We start from the raw sequence: 20,320 nt of genomic DNA, 5'->3' as shown, positions 1-20,320 counted from the left end.
ATCAGTGTAAATAATGATCTTGGATCCAATCAAGTAGGACTGAAATTTGTCCAAAGCGAACACTACGGCCAAGAGTTCCTTTTCCGTAGTCGAATAGTTCACTTGGGCAGGATTTAGAGTCTTACTCGCATAATGAATAACGTAGGGTTTCTTATCTTTTCTCTGTCCTAGAACTGCCCCAAGAGCATAATCAGACGCGTCGCACATAAGTTCAAAAGGAATGCCCCAGTCGGGTGGTTGTATGATGGGTGCACTAGTCAACATGCCCTTAAGCTTAGTGAAAGCTTCCTGACATGGTTCAGTCCACTCGTATGGTGCATCCTTTTGAAGTAGATTATATAAAGGACGAGAGGAGACTAAAGTCCTTTATGAATCGCCTGTAAAATCCTGCGTGTCCTAAGAAGGATCGCATGTCTCTATTGTTCTTGGGTGGAGGTAGGTTAGAGATAAGATCAATTTTTGCCTTATCCACCTCGATTCCTTTGGACGAGATAATATGTCCAAGGATAATTTCCTTATGAACCATGAAATGACACTTCTCCCAATTAAGTACCAAGTTCTTTTCTTCACATCTTCTCAACACACATTTAAGACTCTCTAAGCACTCGCTGAAAGATGAACCGAAAATAGAGAAATCATCCATGAAGACCTCTAGATATTTCCCCACTATGTCAGAAAAGATACTCATCATACATCACTGAAAGGTGGTAGGGGCATTACATAATCCGAATGACATCTTTCTGTAGGCAAAGGTGCCGTAGGGACATGTAAATGTAGTCTTTTCCTGGTCCTCAGGGGCGATTTCAATCTGATTGTAGCCCGAATACCCGTCAAGGAAACATTAATAGGAATGACCAGCTAGCCTTTCTAAGATTTGATCAATGAAGGGCAAAGGAAAGTGGTCCTTCCTCGTGACGGTATTCAGCTTTCTGTAGTCAAAGCATATTCTCCAACCAGTAGTAACTCTAGTTAGCACGAGTTCATTATTAGCATTGGTTAAGATGGTAATCTCGGACTTCTTAGGAACCACCTGAGTTGGACTCACCCATTGACTATTGGATATGGGGTATATGATACCCACATCTAATAGTTTAAGAACCTCGGCCTTAACTACTTCCCTCATGTTTGGATTTAGTTTAGGTTGTGATTGCCGAGCGGTCTTAGCATTATCCTCAAGATAAATGCGGTGAGTACAAATCGAGGGGTCGATTCCCTTGAGATCCTTTATCGTCCATCCAAGGGCTCCCTTATGCTCAATGAGAGTAGATATGAGCATAATCTCCTGTTCTTTCTCCAGGTGGGCAGAGATCACTACCGGGTATGTCTCATCTTGACCTAAATAGACATATTTCAAATCAGAGGGCAAAGGTTTTAGGTCAAGCTTCGGTGGCTTGAGGTTAGACGGTAGAGGCACTACATCAGTTTGGGGCAACTCTTCAAATTGTGGCCTCCACCGGTTAACTTCAAGTACCGGTGCAGTATTAAGCAAGGCACACATCTCCCTAATCATGTTATCATCAAAATCATGGGAGTTGGCCAAGCACATCTCTAGAGGGTCAGAGGTGTCGTATCTTCCACTAAAGAGTCAATCATGTTAATATCGTGGAAATCGTTATCATCCTTTAAGTTTCTGCCGTTATTGAAAAAGATGTTTGACTCCAATGTCATATTCCTAAAGGACATAGTCATGACACCATTCCTGCAATTGATAATTGCGTTTGAAGTGGCAAGGAATGGGAGACCAAGAATGACAGGAATCTGAGTGCTCATGTTATTGATGGGTTCGGTGTATAGGATGATAAAATCTACAGGGTAGTAAAATCTATCAATTTGAACTAACACATCCTCAATTATCCCTCTTGGTACACGAACAAAGCGATCAGCAAGTTGTAGTGTGGTTAGGGTGGGTTTTAATTCACCCAAACCTAACTGTTTGTATACCGAGTAGGGAATCAGATTGACGCTCGCTCCTAAGTCAAGAAGTGCATGATCAATTCGATGGTCCCCGATTACATATGATATGGTTGGGCTACCAGGATCTTTGAATTTCTGTGGCACGTCTTGCTTTAGGATGGCACTCACTTTCTCGGTCAAGAAGATTTTCTTTTGAATACTCTACCGTACGTCGTTTGGTCGTGCATAAGTCTTTCAGGAATTTGGCCTATGAAGGTATCTGTTTTATGACATCAAATAGAGGAATGTTGACTTTCACTTGTTTCAACACCTCTAGGATATCTTGAGAGTTAGAAAGAGGTTTTGGTGCGACCAACCGTTGGGGAAATGGAGCAACTGCCTTTTCTAGAAGTTCCGGTTTTAATTTTTGTGGGGCCTCACTAGATCCATTATTGTTGTCCTCTTCTAGTTCTTGAGGCTTTTTGGGCCTAATCGGGAGGGTTTTATCAATGATCTTCCCACTCCTAAGAGTGGTGATGGATTTAGCGTGCTCCATTTGATTTGAAGAGCTGTGATCACTTATCTCGTATTGCGGTTTAGGATTGGGGAGCGGTTGTGTAGGAAGCATCCCCTTTTCTATATTCGTCATACGTGAATCCATCTTTTGTATAAAGTCTCGCATTGTCAGGGTCAGCTCTTGCATGGAATTTTGAACCGGTTCTTCTTGAGGTTTCCCCTGATTTGGATTTTGATTGAAGAAACCTTGAGGGGTAGCAGTTTGTCCATTTCTCTAACTAAAGTTTGGATAATTTTTCCAACCAGGATTATACGTATTAGAGGTTGGTCCATTGAAAGGTCTTTGATAATTATTTTTCGGCATTGGATTGTTCATTCAACACTTCTTGAAAGGCGGGTATTGTAGGACAATTTTTAATTGTATGAATGTTGCAATCACATATGCTGCAAACACTTTCATTAACCTTATCCTTCTTTCCTTCCATAGCCTCAACTTTTCTTATGAGCGTAGTCACTTTATACTTGAGATCATCCTCTTCTTTCAAGAGATACAATCCACCTTTCTCCTTAGATTGAGTCGGCCTAGACATGGTGTTCGATTTTGGGTAATAGTCCCATGATTGTGTTTTTCAGCAAGACTATCGAGGTAATCCTATACCTCATCAACATTTTTATTAATGAATTCTCCATTACACATTGTCTCAACCATTTGACGCATGAAAGATGTTAGTCCATCATAGAAAAAATTTGTAATGCGCCACGTTTCAAAACCGTGTTGTGGGCATGAACTGACCAAATCCTTGAACCTTTCCCAACATTGGTAAAATGTTTCATCCTCCTTTTGGGTGAAGTTCATGATTGCTTTTCTAAGGGTAATCGTTTTATGATGTGGAATTTTTTTTTTATATAAATTCCCTTTGCATATCATTCCATGTGCCAATGGATCTAAGACGTAGTGAATGTAACCACGTCTTAGCCTTCTCCTTTAAGGAAAAAGGAAAGAGTCCAGCCTGACTGTGTCCTCAAACACATTTTGAAAATATAAAGTGGCTATGATCTCATCAAATTCTTTCAAATGTAGATATGGTTCTTCAGATTCAAGCCCATGAAACTTAGGAAGGAGTTGGATAACCCCTGGCTTGATGTCCATATGTCCTGTATTTTCAGGAAAAATCATGCATAAGGGCGTACTCACCCCCGCTGGTTGTAAATAATCTCGTAAAGTACGAGGCGGGGGTGCTTGATGCACCTCATTCTCATCCTAAATGTCCTCCACCCTAGGTTGGGGTAGAAGGGGTTGGTTTTCAGCCATCACTTCAATTAATTCAGGGGATTTCGAGTGGTGTTTAGTCCTGCGATGGATAGTTAACCCCTCAACCAATCCTCCTTTAGTCAAGAGACGTCAAGTGTTGTCACGAGCCCACTTGGGCATGAAACACTCGCAGCCCTCAATCAAATTCGAAACCTAATCTTAAGAAAGGAAAAGAAAATCTAGAAAGAAAGAGAGGGTTGGAAAGAAGTTACCAAATTGGAGTCTCTAAGTTAAAAACCTGTAAAAAAAAAAAAAAAAAAAAAAGTCAGTTTCTGAAGAGAAGGTATAGAATTAGAAAATCCTTGAAAAAAAAGATAGAAGTAACTAGTTTCTAAAATAAGAAATTCCTAAAGGAAAGTGGAAATTTCTAAAATAAATTATGAAAGTCCTAAACTTAGAAAGTTACTAAAAGAGATATGAAAAATAGAAAGGAGAGAAAGGGCTTACCGAATTAGAAATTTCTATCTTAAAAGCCTACAAAATAGGAAAGTTAGTTTCTAAACAAAAAGTCTACAAGTAAAAAATTTCTAAAAATAAATTAGGAAACAAAGTTAGATTCTAAAAGAGTTAGAATTAGAAAGTTACTAAAAATAAAAATAGAAAGTTAGTTTCTAAAAAAAAGGAAAAATTTCTAAAACTAGAAAATAGAAAGTTACTTAAAAGAAGAAACTAAATCTAAAATTAGAAAAGTACAGAAAGTAAGAGGAGAAGTTAGAAAGATGGTACCAAATGAGAAGTTCCTATATTAAGATCATGTAAAAGAAAACAAAAGAGATTAGTTTCTAAAAAGGAAAGTTCTAGAATTAGAAAGTTTCTAAAATAAAAAATCTAAACCTAAAATTAGAAAGTTTCTAAAAATAAAATAAAGGAAAGATGAGTTATTTTATAAAATTAGAAAGAATTTCTAAAAAGGGAAATAACTAACCTAGTTTCTAACAACAAAAGAGGAAAGTTTCTAAAAATAAACTATTTCCTAAAAATAGGAAAACACTAGAATTAGAAAATTTCTAAAATTCAAACCCTAATTCTAAAAATAAAAAAAGTAGAGGAATTTAGAAAGGGGTTACCAATTTAGACGTTTGTGTCAGGATCCTACAAAACAGGAAAACAGGTTAGTTCTTAGAAATCAGAAAAATCTAAACCTAAAGTTAGAAAAATCTTAATCTTAACTAATCCTAAAACTAGTTAATTTCAGAAAATGTAACCATCAATCCCCAGCAACGGCGCCAAAAACTTGTTCACTCCCCAAGTATAGGGTTGTGATGTAGTAATAAACTCGGTAAGACCGAGGTCGAATCCCAAGGGACTGAAACCTGTACGTAATCTGAAACTAGGTAGAAATATAACTAGCCTAAGATGAAATCTAAATCAAATATAAATTGATGAATAATGGTGAGAGATTAATGTAGAACTTAAGAGAAATCTGAGATAAGAAACTAGGGATTCGAAGGATCCACTTATAAAGATCAGGGAGATCTTATGCTTGCTTCAAAAATCATGGAAATTAAACTGAACTTCCTCTGATAAAATTTTAAAGAGATGAAAAGTATATGAATTAGAATGGATTCCATCACCAAACTACGCCCAGGAGACAAAGCAAACAACAAAATTAAACTAATTACCAACCAATCAACATGCTATGAAGGTTAGGAAGGGTACCGTCATCCTACCATGCCCAATAGACGATGGTGAACAATAGGACTTACTGACCTCATAACATAAAAGGAAGGAACATGCTCAAAGCCATTGCAGACCTATTGTAATTTTAGTCACAACAAACTATTAAAAACTAAAAACACTCCCTTAAATAAACCATAATCGGTATCAGTTCAGTATGAATACAAAACACAAGCAAAAGAGTCCCCCATCACGCTACAAGTTTCACCTCTTAGCCCTAGCGAAGAGGTTCAGCCACTCATGGACATGATGAGGCTATAATCTCTGGAAAAATTCATAAACAAAAGAAACTAAAGAAGAAGAAAAGCTCGAACCCGTCTCTGCTCTTGTTTCTCTCTCTCTTCTTCTTGTTCCACGTCCCTGCTTCCCCAGCTCTCGTCCTTAAGCTCTGGCCATCCTCTCTTCCCTTCTCCAGCTCTCCTAGGATGTTTTTATAGCTGCTAGGGGCGGTGGAGAAGCTGTTGCAGCAGCTACACACGCGCGGCGAAAGCTTTTTCGCAGCAAACTTCAGAGCCTTCAAACTTGTCACTTTCCTCGCTCAATCTCTAATGAAACACCGTCTCTTAGGACGTTTTTGAGTGATCTACATGATGGACGGTTCAGATCTGCCATATAATCAAATATAGTGGGCCACAACTGCCTGGAACTCTGAATTTCGCGGACGTGCGTAACCTTTCGCATGTCTAGCGCTATCGTGATCGGTGGACCCCATAGAGGTGCTTTCATGGAAATCCACCCAGTCCATTAGATTGCCCTCAAAATTTTGGTCAGAAACGGATGGTTTTGAATGTCCATTGACTCGGACCAGAGACGAAATCATGCTAAAATCAATTTGAACATTGCAGGGCAGTCCATTTATGGCCTCCGTATCACACATGTGTGCTTGCATGGGTACAAACAATCAGCATAGGTTTGATGTATTCGTGACCCTCTACACGATGGACGGCTTGGATCATCAGTACGGTCACTCTGTGGGGCCCACTAGCGTCCGTAAAATAGACGCCGTCCGTCTGTTACGCAGCGTAAAAATGACAGCTGCTGTTTTGAGAAACAGATGCGGGTCAGCGCCTGCTGACCCGCCTTACTCGGTTCGGCGTGCGGCGGGCACGTGTGTACATTATGTACACACGCTGTACATATGGGGCCCATTGTGATGTTTTTACAAAATCCAATCCATTCATTCAATTAGTCTCTCTATTTAAGGCATTGAGACTAAATTTGAGGCATATCCAGAGACTAGGTGGGTCCCAAATTGGAGACTAATGGGCTGATCTGTCTGTTGGCCCACTTCTCAAGATCTCCAATGGTTGAAATTTAATATGTACGGTTTATTTATATCTTCCAGGCCATGTATGAATTTTTAAGCCAATCAGATGGCGGGAACTATGTGATCTTGCATTCTTCACCAATTTCGGGCCTCTTTAACGTGAATGGCTTGATTTCCTTGGATCCCTGGCATGTAAATTCTGTCGATCTTGGTCCTCTGGAGTCCGTCCCTTGCCTTTAGTGTCATCAGAGCGTTAAATCCATGCTTTAAGCTTCATTTTCAGTCCATGCTCGTAAATACACTCTGCATCACAAACATGATTAAAGCGGCCCATTAAACGGTATCACGTTCGTAAATCCAAGCAATAACTGGGGTCTAATATACAATATTTGACCCTCAACACTACTAGACCTTATTGTTTTTTGCCAAAAATAGTGAGTGTCCTATTTAGCTAAACCACTTTGTTCTTTTAATTTTTCTAAGTACTTTTCATGTTAGACAAAACTCCTAAAATTCAATGGATCAAAAGTTATGATCGAACTAAAACTTACTATAAATAGTAAAAATGGAAATAAAATGGTTTTCAATCGTCAATCTGATGGAATCTTGTAAATTTGGCTTAGGCAATGTGGCATATCAGGGTTGTTCAGCTAAAGTAGCTTCTCCTACCCCAAAATCATATATGATATGTCAAATAACTCATTTTGATTTGCGAGATATGCCTATTTTAAGGTTCTAATGATCCAGATCACCTCCACCTCCGATCAGACATTCTCTAGTCCATCTTAGACTTGAAAGTGTCCACGACCCGCCCTACATCAGTTTGTGCTAGCTAAATGGATAGTAGGTCGGTCTAGGAATGCGGCCCATTAAGTAAATGGGTGGGGCTTGGATTGAACCCTACTGGAGTACTGGGCCAGGTTACTTGACTAGACGAACCCAAAACTCAAAACAAATAAAGAAGAAAGGTACCTGTGGGTGGACATTTTGTGTATGTGTCCACTATCAAAACTAAGCTATGCATTCCTCTAGTCACTACAAGGAAACTAACCTTAGTGTCAAATTCCATTCTTAAACTTCAGTTGGGTCGAATTAGGTTGGGTCAGTTCAACTTAACCTTAAATGGATCTAGTCATGCTTAATGATTTTTAAGATGCATAAGGTGGGGTCAAAGGGTAAATGGCTTGCGTTGACCCCGACCATAATCGAACCTAACTCATTGCTATCTTTAGTCATGTCCTCCTGACTATCCACTATATACCAAATCCCATATATAAAGTTGAACATTGGGATTATATGATCAATGTGAATTTTGGACTTTGGCCCACCCAAGAAGCAGAAGCAGTCAAACAAATGGTTCAATCCAAATCAGTATGTAATCTTTAAATTAGCTAGGGATGGTTGGTCATGGCCCTGATCAGGATAAAAAGTCCTCCACCTTGGCTTTAGACCTATAAGGCCCACCCAATAAGAAAAAGATTGGCATGATCAAAGGATTGTAATAATCTAAATCTTTAAAAATAAAAATCCATCATCCCTTTCATCTGCAATAAATTCTATCCTATAAGTACTATTGGTAATAGAAATACTACTAGAAATCCAAAAGTACCTTTAAACTACACATATATCTTCAATGTGACCTCTCACATGGTTCTTTTATATAACAATGACCCGCTTGTAACTGGACTGGACTAGCAGTTGAGTCATTCCCCATTGGCCTTGCTCCTACCCAGCAGAAACACCAAGCCTAGTTTTCAAGCCCAGCCCTCTAACCAAGATCAACCATACAGGGCTACACCGCCATCAGGGTTCGGCTAGGCAGCCCGGCCCATTACCAACCTTAAATTTAGAATAGAGATTGGGTGCATGCACCAATCAGTTTCGTGATGTAGTTGATCATGCTGTCATTCTTCAAAAGGGTCAATCTATATCAAAATCAAACTAGCTAATCCATCCTCTCGGAGATCTGGCGCGCCAGAAATGCTGCCAAATTTGATGGCTTCAAGCCTCGGTCGTCGGTGGTTATAGCCCATGTGAAATGGTGGCTCGCATCAGTGCATTGTGGTATGAATTCTTCCTCATGGCCCCTTTGGCTGATCAGAGATTGCTCGCAGATCTGGGCATTCCTTCGAGGGGCTCGACTGGTCCTTCTTTGGCGATTGTGAAATGGAGAAGAGCTCGTCTTGGGTGGATTAAATTAAATGTCGACAGCTCCGCTTTAGGCAACCCAAGTAATTCGGGTGGAGGAATTTGTAAAGGGGACAATGGTTCCTTCATCTTTGCTTTCTCTTTGGGATACAAGGTGGGGTCGAACTCCAAGACCAAGCTTCGGGCTGTTTACAATGGCCTGTGCCTTTGTTTGCAAATGGGCTTCCATCGTATTGAGATCGAGTCGGACTCCACATTGGTTGTGTCAATTTTGAACGGTACTTCCAAGCCGAACTAGCATTGGAAATGCTGGTTGCAGAGGATTCATAGGTTACATATGAGGGTCATTGTGTCCATTAATCACATTCTCAGAGAAGCTAACAAATGCTAGGTGTAGAGATACGGCGTCAATTCTAGGTTTTAGAAAAGCTGAAGCCCCATTCACATATCTTGGAGTTCCGATCTTCAAAGGGAGACCAGAGAAGGCTTATTTTCTATCTTTGTTTGAAAAAATACAGAAGTGCATTGAATGGTGGAAAAGCAGGATCCTTTCACAAGAAGGGAGACTCACGTTAGTTAACCATGTCCTATCCAGCATGACTGTGCATCTGATGGCATGACTAGACATATCAGTCTCAGTTCTAAATAGTCTCCAAAAATCATTTTCTGATTTTTTCTGGGGGTTCGACGGTGTTAGGAAGAAGCAGCACTAGGTATCATGGGAGAGAATGGCTTTTCCGGTTGTGGAAGGTGGGTTGAACTCGCGAACTCTTCCATCAGTCATGGAGGCCTTCAAGATGAAGCTTGCCTGGGCGGTGACAGATTGTGAGACTGAGAACATTTGGAGCTCGTTTGTTAGAGCGAAATATGTAGCAGACCTATAATCCTTTGATGGGCAATCAAGCTATTGGACGGCCTCCTCGCTATGGAAACATGTCTGCAAAGAGCTGCCCAAGGTGGACGCGCACTCTCGGTGGATAGTGGTGCAAGGAAACCTACATTTCTAGAACTGTAACTGGACAAGGCTGGGCTTACTTCGAGATGCTACGAACTCGCCAATTCCTCTCGATCTACAGTAACTCCAAGTGAAGGACGTAATTGGACCACATGGGGCTGGATTTCTCCAACCCAGGTTGTGGCTTTTCTTCCTCAGCACATCTTTGATCTCGTTGCAGCGGAGGGAGTCTGCACCTCGTTGAATAGGTACATAAAAATCTAGTAAGGTACAAATAATGGGAAGTTTCAGGTGGGCCAAGCTTGGGAAACCATCAGGCCTCGTGCGGACTCTAAACGCCGGGCATTCTGGGTTTGGAACTCAAATCTCCCTTTGAAGTTATCCCTGCACGTCTTGAAACTATTGTTCAATGCATTGCCTGTTGATGGAAACATTCCAAAAAAGGGCGTCCCCCTCTGTTCTAGGTGCCATTGTTGTACTGAGAATCAGTCTCCAGACGTTGAATCGATAGACCACCTCTTCTCTAGGAGTGAGACTGCTAGCTCGGTGTGGCAGCACTTCGGGCAAGCCTTCAGCGTCAACCACAACAACTCCTCTACAACGTTTGATGTGCTCAATTTCTGGTGGGTGAATTCTTCCCCCTCCAAATCAGTTCTGTTGTTGAAGGGGCGCATTCCTACCTTCAAAATCTGGTAGATTTGGATGGCCCGCAATAGTGCCAAATTTGAAGACATAGATATGAAAGCGGCTAATATCATTGCTAAAGTTCGCTGTTGGGTTCTCCTCATCGGTAATTCGCTGCCGCAACTTAAAACCTTCAAGCTGCCGGCCCAACTCACGTGCAGTCTACTGGGTGTCAATCTCCTCACTCCAAGACAACCAATCCATCGGATTGTGAAATGGACAAGACCCCCGCAGGGGTGGGTCAAGATTGACGTCGACGGAGCGGCTAGAGGTAACCCAGGCCAGTCAGGTGGAGGAGGTGTGGGCCGTGATCACAGGGGTAATTTTCTTTTTGCATTTTCGGTAGGTTATGGATTTGGGACAAACTTCGGGGCCGAAATGAGGGCAGTGTTGGATGGGATTTCGATGGCAGCTAGGCAAGGGTTCTCTAACATAGTCGTTGTTAGTGATTCCAGCTTGGTGGTTGCAGCGTTATCGGGCCTTGCTTCAAACCCATGGCCTTCGTGGTATTGAAGACGAAGAATAGAAGTGGAGAGAAGTAGACTAAATGTGTCCATCGTCCAAATTCCGAGGGTGGTAAATGCGGTGGCCGACGGGTTGGCCAGGCTGGCGAGTTTGAACCAATTCATCTCCCTTTTTTCATGACATGTAGTCTCTACCCGCTATATCTAGAGGTCACATCTTCCTCAATAGGGTAGCAGTGGGTTATATTCGTGAAGGCTAGTATATAGGTTTTTTGGCTTCCTTACAGGATAGGAGGGCCTGCTTCTTTTTGTACATTGGCCCTCCCGAAATCTTCCTCTGTACAAGCTAGGGGCCCGCCCTTTTGCAATAAAAAAAATTATTCCAAAAAATAAAAAGGTAACAGACCGGCGGATAGGATGGCACATATAGAGGTTCGGAAGTTCAAGATTTCTTCTTCTTTTTCTCTACTGGCAACCTCCCCTCAGAGGTTAGGGCTCTTTTGTTCTTGGATAAGGTTGGGTTGGGAGATTTTAGGCAGGCCCATTCCCGTGGGTGTGGAGGGTAAGTGGCTTCTTGTTTTTGTAAGTATTATGATAGGCCGTTGTCCTTGGGTCCTTTTTTCCCAAGTGTGCCTGAAGTGTGGGTATGTTGTATAGTTCTGAAATGAATATATCTTCACCAAAAATAAAATAAAATAAAATAAAAAATCAACCAGCCAGTCAATTGGTCGCATCTTAGGCTAATCATAGCCTGGAAAAAGATACTAGGATCATCTGATTAGTGTGGTGTCCAGTTAGTTTCGTGATGCATATATATTTTATTTTTTTTGTTGGCTTGTTAGTACACCCACTGTCAGTTCTCACACTTCACTGTTAGCCACCCCCTCTAGGGAATTGAGACCAAGACCTCAGTGTTGAAACAAGATATCTTTCACTCAGCCTACCACTTGAGCTATGCATCTGGGTGTGGTATGCATTCTACGGTTGATCTAAGAGTTGAGCCACCTGATGGACAGCCCAGTCAGATGAACAGAAAATAGAGTCATACTAAACACATACATGCTTTTTTTCTTTTTCTTTTTCTATTATACTTTTTTTTTTAGTATAATACATCTTAACTTGCTTTAAGTTGCATGAAAAGCCCATTTGGCGTCTGCAGAACAAAGAACGAAGGAAAGAAACGGTCCAAGATGGTCAATCAAGAACAGAGCATTCTAAGCCACGCGCGTGTGCAATACAGCTCATGTACATGCCCCAGGTGTCCCATGGCAGGATAGGACCAAGATCCAATCTATCCATCGGAATATCACCAATATATCGATGCCCTATGCTAAGAATCGGGTTGATCCACTGGTCAGGTGGGCCATAATTTACAAAATAAAATGTATCGATTTGAAAAACTTTCAACTGTTTCGGGGCCCACATGCTGATTGGATGCAAAGGTCGGACAACCTGATGGATGAATTAGACCTTATGTGCCAGCGTGTGGCGTGTACACAGTTCTATTGAACACGCGTATGCGCTTAGCAAAGCTCCCCAGAACACATGCAAAACAGTTTCCAGGAGATTCATGGAAACAAGATTTATCTTGTAAAGATCCAATCCACTCATAGGTGAGACCACGGTGTGAATGCTAGGCCAAGAACTAAGGTTGACCCACTTATCAGGTGGGCCAGACATGTATAGACATGTTGATCACTCTTTTTCGAGCCATCCATTTTCCTCTTGCACAAGTGGCCCGCCAGATATAATCCAAGTGGTCGGATTTCGAGACAAGGAATGTTGAATATGGCCCCACCTGATGACTCGCCCAGATATGGTTCACGCATGATCACATTGGCACGTGTCCTAAGACTCTCATCTCTAGAGCGATCCTCGTCCAACAACCATATCCTCCAACAATATAAGACGTCCATTTCACAAGATAATAACATCAAAACAGGGTACATAGGAAAAATCGCCCTCAAAGGTTGTAGTTAACGACCAGCTAAGGTGCCTTCACATATGATGTGTATTTATATGATACTTCTCTCCTCAAAACCATGAAAGCTTTAATGGAAGGCTCCCCACATACCATCTTACACCACCTATTGGTGTGGTCACTACTGCTACTAGGGCCCATTTCTGATGTGTGGGCCACGGATGAACGTCAAACGTACATCATCCACTTGGACCACTCGCACAAGCCCGATACGTTCGCCAGCCATGAGTCATGGCACCAGTCCATGCTTGAATCCTTGACGTCGGCTGAAGGGACGTCGAGTGAAGAAATGTTGCTCTACTCCTACAGCCATGTCATGCATGGCTTCAGCGCCAGGCTGTCACCTTCTCAGCTATCCGAGCTGGAGAAATTGCCAGCTCACCGGGCCACATACGGCGAATCCTACGGCAAGCTATTCACCACCCACACCCCTACGTACCTGGGCCTCAGGCATCGGTCTGGCATATGGCCTGCATCATCCTACGGCCAAGATGTGATCATTGGGATAATGGACACTGGGGTTTGGCCAGAGAGCGAGAGTTTTAATGACCGTGGGATGTCGCCGGTGCCAGATAGATGGAAGGGTGAGTGCGAGAACGGGACCGCATTTAGCCCTTCGCTGTGCAATCGAAAGCTGATTGGAGCTCGATCCTTCAGCAAAGGACTAAAAGCCGGCGGAATTAAAATCAGAGACGTCGACTATGACTCCACCAGAGACTGGTTTGGACATGGGACCCACACGTCGTCGACGGCAGCCGGGACCTATGTGTCCGGTGCCAGTTACTTTGGGTACGCTGAGGGTAGAGCCCGAGGCGTAGCCCCAGGTGCCCGGGTTGCAATGTACAAGGTGCTCTGGGCTTCGGACAGCGAACAAAGTGCGGCCACCGACGTGCTCGCAGGCATGGACCAGGCGATCGCCGATGGTGTTGATATCATGTCCTTGTCTCTCGCTTTCGACCAAACACCATACTACGAGGACGTCATCGCCATGGGCGCACTTTCAGCCATTGAGAAAGGGATCTTTGTTGCATGTGCGGCTGGCAATGATGGGCCAGGGAGGAATTCGACATACAATGGTGCACCATGGATCATGACCATTGGCGCAGGCACCATCGACCGGAGTTTCCAGGGAAAGCTGACACTGGGCAATGATCTAACGCTAGAAGGGACATCCTACTACCCTGAGAGCATATACATTGCCAATTTGCCTTTGTACTATGGCAAAGGCAACATAAGCAAAGCAGCATGTCTGCCGGCTTCTTTGGTTCCGATCGATGTTGCTGGGAAAGTCGTTCTCTGTGATGTATACAACCAAACTAACATTTTCTCGCAAATTTCAGAGGTCAATCGGAGTGGTGCGGTCGCAGGTATCTTCATGATGGATGGCACGTTTCTTGATCCTGAAGATTACTACATTCCTAGCCTTGTTCTAAAAGGTGAGCCCGCAGCTACTTCGATAAGGAAATATGCCATGGAAGCAATTAATGCGACAGTGAGAGAGCTGAGGTTCAAGATAACAAAGCTTGGGGTGAAGCCAGCACCTCAAGTGGCCTTTTTCTCATCAAGAGGACCAGACCCGGTAAGCCCAAGTGTGCTAAAACCAGACATACTTGCACCAGGAGCAGATGTGCTTGCAGCATGGGTTCCGAACAAGCCATTCGCAGAGACGGAATCAGGTTATTTGGTTACAGATTACGCATTGGTGTCAGGTACATCGATGGCATCGCCCCATGTAGCTGGAGTGGCCGCTTTACTGAGGGCCATATACAAGGACTGGAGCCCTGCAGCCATTCGTTCGGCGATCATGACCACCGCAACAACCACAGACAACACTCACTCCACCATTGGAGATGAGTGGCCCAGGCAGCTCGTCACACCTTTGGACTTTGGTGCAGGTCATATCAACCCAAACAAAGCGATGGACCCCGGGCTTATTTACGACATGAACTTCCAAGACTACATCGATTTCCTTTGCAATCTTGGATACAACAAGACCCAGATGGCCGCCATCATCAGACGGACGGATTGGAGCTGTCCTAACACCCCTACCAATCTCAACTACCCATCCTTTATCGCAGTCTTCTCAAATGAAACTACCTATCCAACAGTTCAGAATTTCAGCAGAATCGTGACCAATGTGGGAGGCGATACTGCCTCTTACAAGGCGATAATAGATTTCCCCTATGGAATGAGAATCCGAACAGATCCGGAAACACTCACATTCAACAGTAAGAAACAGAAGCAAGGGTTTGTAGTGAGTGTAGAGGTTGACAAAGAAGCATGGAGTAATGGTCCTGTGGTTTATGGTTATCTCAAATGGGTTGATGAACAAAACCATGTTGTGTCCAGTCCAGTAGTAGCTATTTCTGATTCACACCATTAAAGTGTAATAGCTTAGAATCAGAGACACTTTGTTGAAAGATAATCTTTCATCTTTTCCGAGTCTTTCATTTTCAGATTTTCATACTCCCTCCATAGAGTTTGTAACTTGATGGCAATCACTTTAGACGTACCTTTGAACTCCTGTTGTAGAGTGTCCCAAGCTTGCTTTGAAGTGTGAGATGTAATGATTCTAGAGAAGATAGAATCAAAGACACTTTGTTGGATGAAGAAGAGGGCCTTCGCATCTTTCTTCTTATTCTCCTTCAGTTGTTCTTGTTGTGTGGTTGAGAGAGATGTAAGATCGGTTGTAGTTGGATAACCGGTTTCAACAATCTCCCATAGCCCTTGAGATTGGAACAAGGTCTTCATTTTGATGCTCCAATGATCAAAGTTCTCCCCTCCAAAAATGGGAATTGCGGGATGAATCGTTGCACCATTCGTTGCCATCGATTCTACTTCTTTAGAAGCTTCTAACACCCTGTCAAGACCCGAAACATGGCTCTGATACCACTTTGTAGGCTATTGTAGCCTTTTTACTTAGTAAAAATAACTTAGAAGGGGATAGGAGAAAACTAAGGGACAAAGAAAACTAATTTTCTTTGTAGGCCATTGTAGCCTTTTTACTTGGTAAAAATAACTTAGAAGGGAATAGGTGAAAACTAATTTTTGTTGTAGTACTCCTTCATATATGAAAATGAAATCCATACACATATTTATAGCATTAAAAAAAAAAAAAAAAAAAAAAAAAAACAACAACAACAACAACTAAGGGACATGAACCTTTCCAGCTAAGGGACATGTGACTCTTCAACAAAGAGACATGAACCTTTTCAACTAAGGGACATGTGACTCTTCAACAAAGAGGCACGAACCTTTTCACAAAAGTGCATTAATTCAACATAATCTAGTATAATTACAGAAACAACAATATGTATTTCCCTATTTTTGGTTAGCCCAAGCGCAGCTCATTTACTGAAGTGTCCAAGAATTCTAGCCTCAAACTAACCTGAACTCATTAGCCTGGCCCAGAACAAACCTAGATAAAATTTATCAAGCCTAATTGCTCAAGCCCGACTAGACCCAACCCGTTTAGTTGTAACCTTATAGGGTAAGATTGACCTATATCAGTACAAGCAGGCTCAAGTGTGGGAATGGTATATATGTGATCGGTTACAGTAAGGCAAGGTCGGATCATCTGGCTAGTCCATTGGTAGCATATGTAGGTAGGTCCATAATGATAGGGGGTTAACATGAGCCCACCAATTTACTAAAATGAGCTACATTTTCTAATCATGGCCCGAACCCCACATGAAGAATGGTTCAGGTTTTCTGATCCATGGTCCAATTAACCCATTCATACCCTTAAGGGTATTAGAGGTAGGTTGAAAATTCAAGATTTTTTCAAATAGTTGAACTTTTTTATTATTATTATTATTTTTAAGGAAAAAGATATTTCATTAAGATGGAAACCAGCATATACAAATATTTCGGGATGCCTAGAGAGCAAAAAGAAACTCTGGAGAGTCCTATCGTGTCAACTGACTCTAATTGTACCTAGACCCACTTTGTCCAGGAAGATGAGGCCACGAATGTGGCCCGGAATCGCCTCCAACATGCTTGCAAAAAAATTACTTTGCGATTCGCTTCCCCTCCTTGTGAGGCATCCACCAGAGCGTTCCCTTCACGAAGAGTGTGAACAAAAACACAATGACGGGAGAGGGTCAGTTTTCGGATTCTGGCCATCCAGTAGTTCCATTTCCACCCCGGGGTGGCCACGCCATTTAGGACCTGTTTGGCCGGGTAGATCCCATGGTATTAGGAGGGATGGGATCAAATTTAAGGTAATGATGGTGGTGTCAGTGGACTGCTAGGAATCCCTTGGGATGGACCAATCCTGAGATGGAAATGGTGGGTCTGTTTGGGTCATCCATAGGATGTGGGCCATATCTCACGGAATGTACATATAGGACCTGTTTGGTTAGCCGTGGGATTGTAGCAATCCCTTTCAAATTTACACCCACTCTGTTTGGGCGGGCAGATCCCATCCCAGGATTTCCAGCATGGGGTTGACGTCTGTTGCAATGGGGAACAGATTGGCTACTCCTGACACCAGCCCTGTGGCTGGTGGTCGGTGCTCTGTGGGTCCCACCATGATGTACATGTTTCATCCCATCTGTTCAACCATTTTTACAGATCATTTTAGGACTTGATAAAAAATATGATAGGGATATAAATCTTAGGCGGGCCACACCTCAGGACAAAAAATACCGTGGGATATTCACAATTAAAATCCTCCTTAAGGCCCACTGTACTGTTTACTTGACATCCAATCTGTTGATATGGTCAAGAAGACCCAGATGAAGTGTAAAAATAAATATCCCGAAATCCATGTTTCTTTAATGGCCCCTAAAAGTTTGTTAATGGTTAAAATTCATTCAACACTGTTTCCTGTAATGTGGTCCACCTGAGATTGAGATGTGCTTCATTTTTTTTATCATATCAGAAAATGATATAAAAAAATATATGGACATCATGGATGACACACATACATCATGGTGGGCCCCATGGAGCATCGATCACCAGCCAATGGCTGGTGTCAGAGGGAGTAGCCAATCCGTTCCCGCTGCAATGGTCTAATGTGGGGCCCACCATGATGTATGAGGGTTACTCCCTCCAAAAAAAAAACAATACAATCTGCATATATAAAAACCCATACAATCTAAGGTAGATCTGCAATGAAAGATAGCTAAAAAAAACCATACAATCTGAGATAAAGCTAAAGAAAGCTAGGGAAACATACAATCAAACTCCCAAAAAAAAAAGAGAACCAAAAAATAATATTCATTATGTCATAGAACCTCTACAGCTAGAATTTAATAATGATAAGCAGGGCGAAGAAAATAACGAGAATGCCAATCAAAAGTCCATAGAAACTCTCTCCACGGGATGGGGCAAGATCATCAGTCGTCGTGGACCTGGAAACCCTGCCATGGGTCGACTGATGGATAGACGAAGTCGACGAACGATGGATGTCAACCTCGTCTAACTATGTGGCGACATGAACAGCATGAGTTTCAGTCGTAGGCTGCAATTGTGCACCTGTTCGACCGAAGTAACTCTCCCAGCAGGAAACCGCTTCCCTCCAATTCTTGAATGCCCAGTGTCTCCCTCCGTTGAATCCTTCAACCTCCAGCCTAGCATCGTCCCACATCAGATAAACGCCCGGTCGACGGCCCACGAGAACAACATAGTATTTCTCCTTTGCCATCTGCATTGAAATTTATATTAGTATCATTTTCAAGGTGCAGCAAGTCTGAATGTGCATATACTAAATACGAAAAATTGTTATATGACAAATAAATCAAAAATACGATCAAAGGATTTGAATTTTAAATAACTGATAATACGTACCCTTCGTCCATACGATGTGTGTGGCTCCATCTATCTTAATGTGCTGAGCAACAAGCATGTGGTGGAACATATATAAAATATATTAAACCAGAAAATCAGTCTATTACCACACCTATCAAATTGGTATACAGAATATACCAATTGTGTCATCCAAACATCCAAAAAAAAAACATCAAACAAACAGTCCCAGCGTATAAAAAGTAATTATAGTCCCTTAAAATAACAGATCAACACAACGACAGGTAAGAGCATGTCAGACCGACCCAACTACTGCTTTGACATCATTCTCGCGGAGTGTTCTCCTCAGCCACTCAACGCGCCTCTTAAGTCAAAGACTGACAAAAAATGATACCAGCTTCTCATCCCTGCTCAACAGTTGCCCAACTTCAATAAATTCCGAGTTGGTCAACCCTTGCACCTCCTCAAGAATATCAAGTACCTTTCGAGTACGATTTACCTCCTTGCCGAGGCCAAAATCGCGCATAGCCTCTGCAACGGTATTAAGGGAGATGCCGAGTACATTGCAGGGACGAGGAGGCCGCATACGTTTCTTTGATGCACCCCTATCTCAGTTACAGTCAGACTCTGGAGTCAGACTAGGAGTGCCATGGGTTCCGCGTCTTCCCATCGATGGAGTATCTGAGGAAAAAATTTTGCCTGACGAGTCTGTTACATGGTCCTAAGAGAGGCCAATAGTATCCTCCAGATCATCTTCAGCGTCTCTCCAGGACTCATTGAGATCTCGCTGAATCCTAGAGGATGATTTGGCCATAGTCGTACTTCCTTGTGCATATCATCCAGTTGCTTGATCGGAGCCGACGATGACTGCAAGGTCATCCATTCTCTCAATCCTTTTCCTGCATAGATGTGTAGCACGCGGGTGAGACTGTAACCATAAAATGTAGTTGTAAGTTAGGAGAAATATATTCGATTGATGGGTTTGTGAATGTCTGATGGATGATGCATTTATATAAATCATACCTTCAGGTAATCCTCCCAAACCTCATCAGGGGCCGTAATGACCATGTGCTCATTATCCCATCCAAACCCACTAGCTGCTAGCATGTGCCTGACGGCAATATATTCGCGCTTGTAATACCTCAGACGGTTCTGCACATTCTGTCAGTTGACAGGTATGTCCGTATGCTTCATGACCTCTTCTGCTGTTACTTGGTAGGCTTCCCTCTTAAAACCATTATCTGCCTTACGTCTCAAAGCAACCTGTTCTAGCAGGACGTCGAAAAGCACTTGATCCATTTCTACACTTCATTTTATTTTAGCCGCTCGAGACAGAGGCTCAACGAAGGATTTGACTGTCTTCCTACATGGTGAACTTTGCGTCGGCATCACAGGTGTCCTAAGCGGTGATAGTGTCGGTGTTGAACTATCATTAGACCTTGGGTCTGCCTTGTCACATATGCAGCACATGTCAAGTACAAATTAATTACATATAAAGTCAATCTTCTTCTGCTGAGAACATGAGACATTGTGGAGCAAAAATATGGTGCATCCATGTGCAACACAGCTATATTTCCATAGTTAAGTAATAAATATTACGAGGATTTAAGTATTGTTCGGTTTGCAAGTAAAATTGTAAAAGGGAGAAGTAAGAGTAAATTGACTATCTCCT

General features: G+C 42.4%; 1 protein-coding gene, 1 long non-coding RNA gene and 1 other non-coding gene across 3 annotated transcripts; 2 read left to right on the top strand and 1 right to left on the bottom strand.

Moving 5' to 3' along the window:
* The first annotated feature begins 3,176 nt into the window (after positions 1-3,176).
* On the top strand, positions 3,177-3,283 carry LOC131236169 (small nucleolar RNA R71). The gene has a single exon (XR_009166597.1). It is a non-coding gene; the product is annotated as a small nucleolar RNA R71 (small nucleolar RNA).
* A 9,609-nt stretch (positions 3,284-12,892) lies between these two features.
* LOC131236161 (subtilisin-like protease SBT3) lies at positions 12,893-15,280 on the top strand. Its single transcript, XM_058233298.1, has one exon. The coding sequence runs from the start codon at positions 12,959-12,961 to the stop codon at positions 15,278-15,280; it is 2,322 nt and encodes a 773-aa protein (XP_058089281.1). The 5' UTR covers positions 12,893-12,958.
* A 2,640-nt stretch (positions 15,281-17,920) lies between these two features.
* Positions 17,921-19,998, bottom strand: LOC131236166 (uncharacterized). The gene is made up of 3 exons (XR_009166594.1): positions 19,672-19,998; positions 18,691-19,576; positions 17,921-18,547 (listed from the first exon to the last, which is right to left on the bottom strand). It is a non-coding gene; the product is annotated as an uncharacterized LOC131236166 (long non-coding RNA).
* Between the last annotated feature and the right edge of the window lie 322 nt (positions 19,999-20,320).

The sequence above is a fragment of the Magnolia sinica genome, unplaced genomic scaffold, assembly GCF_029962835.1.
Source record: "Magnolia sinica isolate HGM2019 unplaced genomic scaffold, MsV1 ctg249, whole genome shotgun sequence".
NCBI classification, from domain to species: domain Eukaryota; kingdom Viridiplantae; phylum Streptophyta; class Magnoliopsida; order Magnoliales; family Magnoliaceae; genus Magnolia; species Magnolia sinica.
Note: the sequence above shows the minus strand (reverse complement) of the source record. Positions and strands in the feature narration are given on the sequence as shown.

Coding starts and splice junctions, on each gene's coding strand:
- LOC131236161 (XM_058233298.1), top strand. CDS start 12,959: ATGAAAGCTTTAATGGAAGGCTCCCCACATACCATCTTACACCACCTA.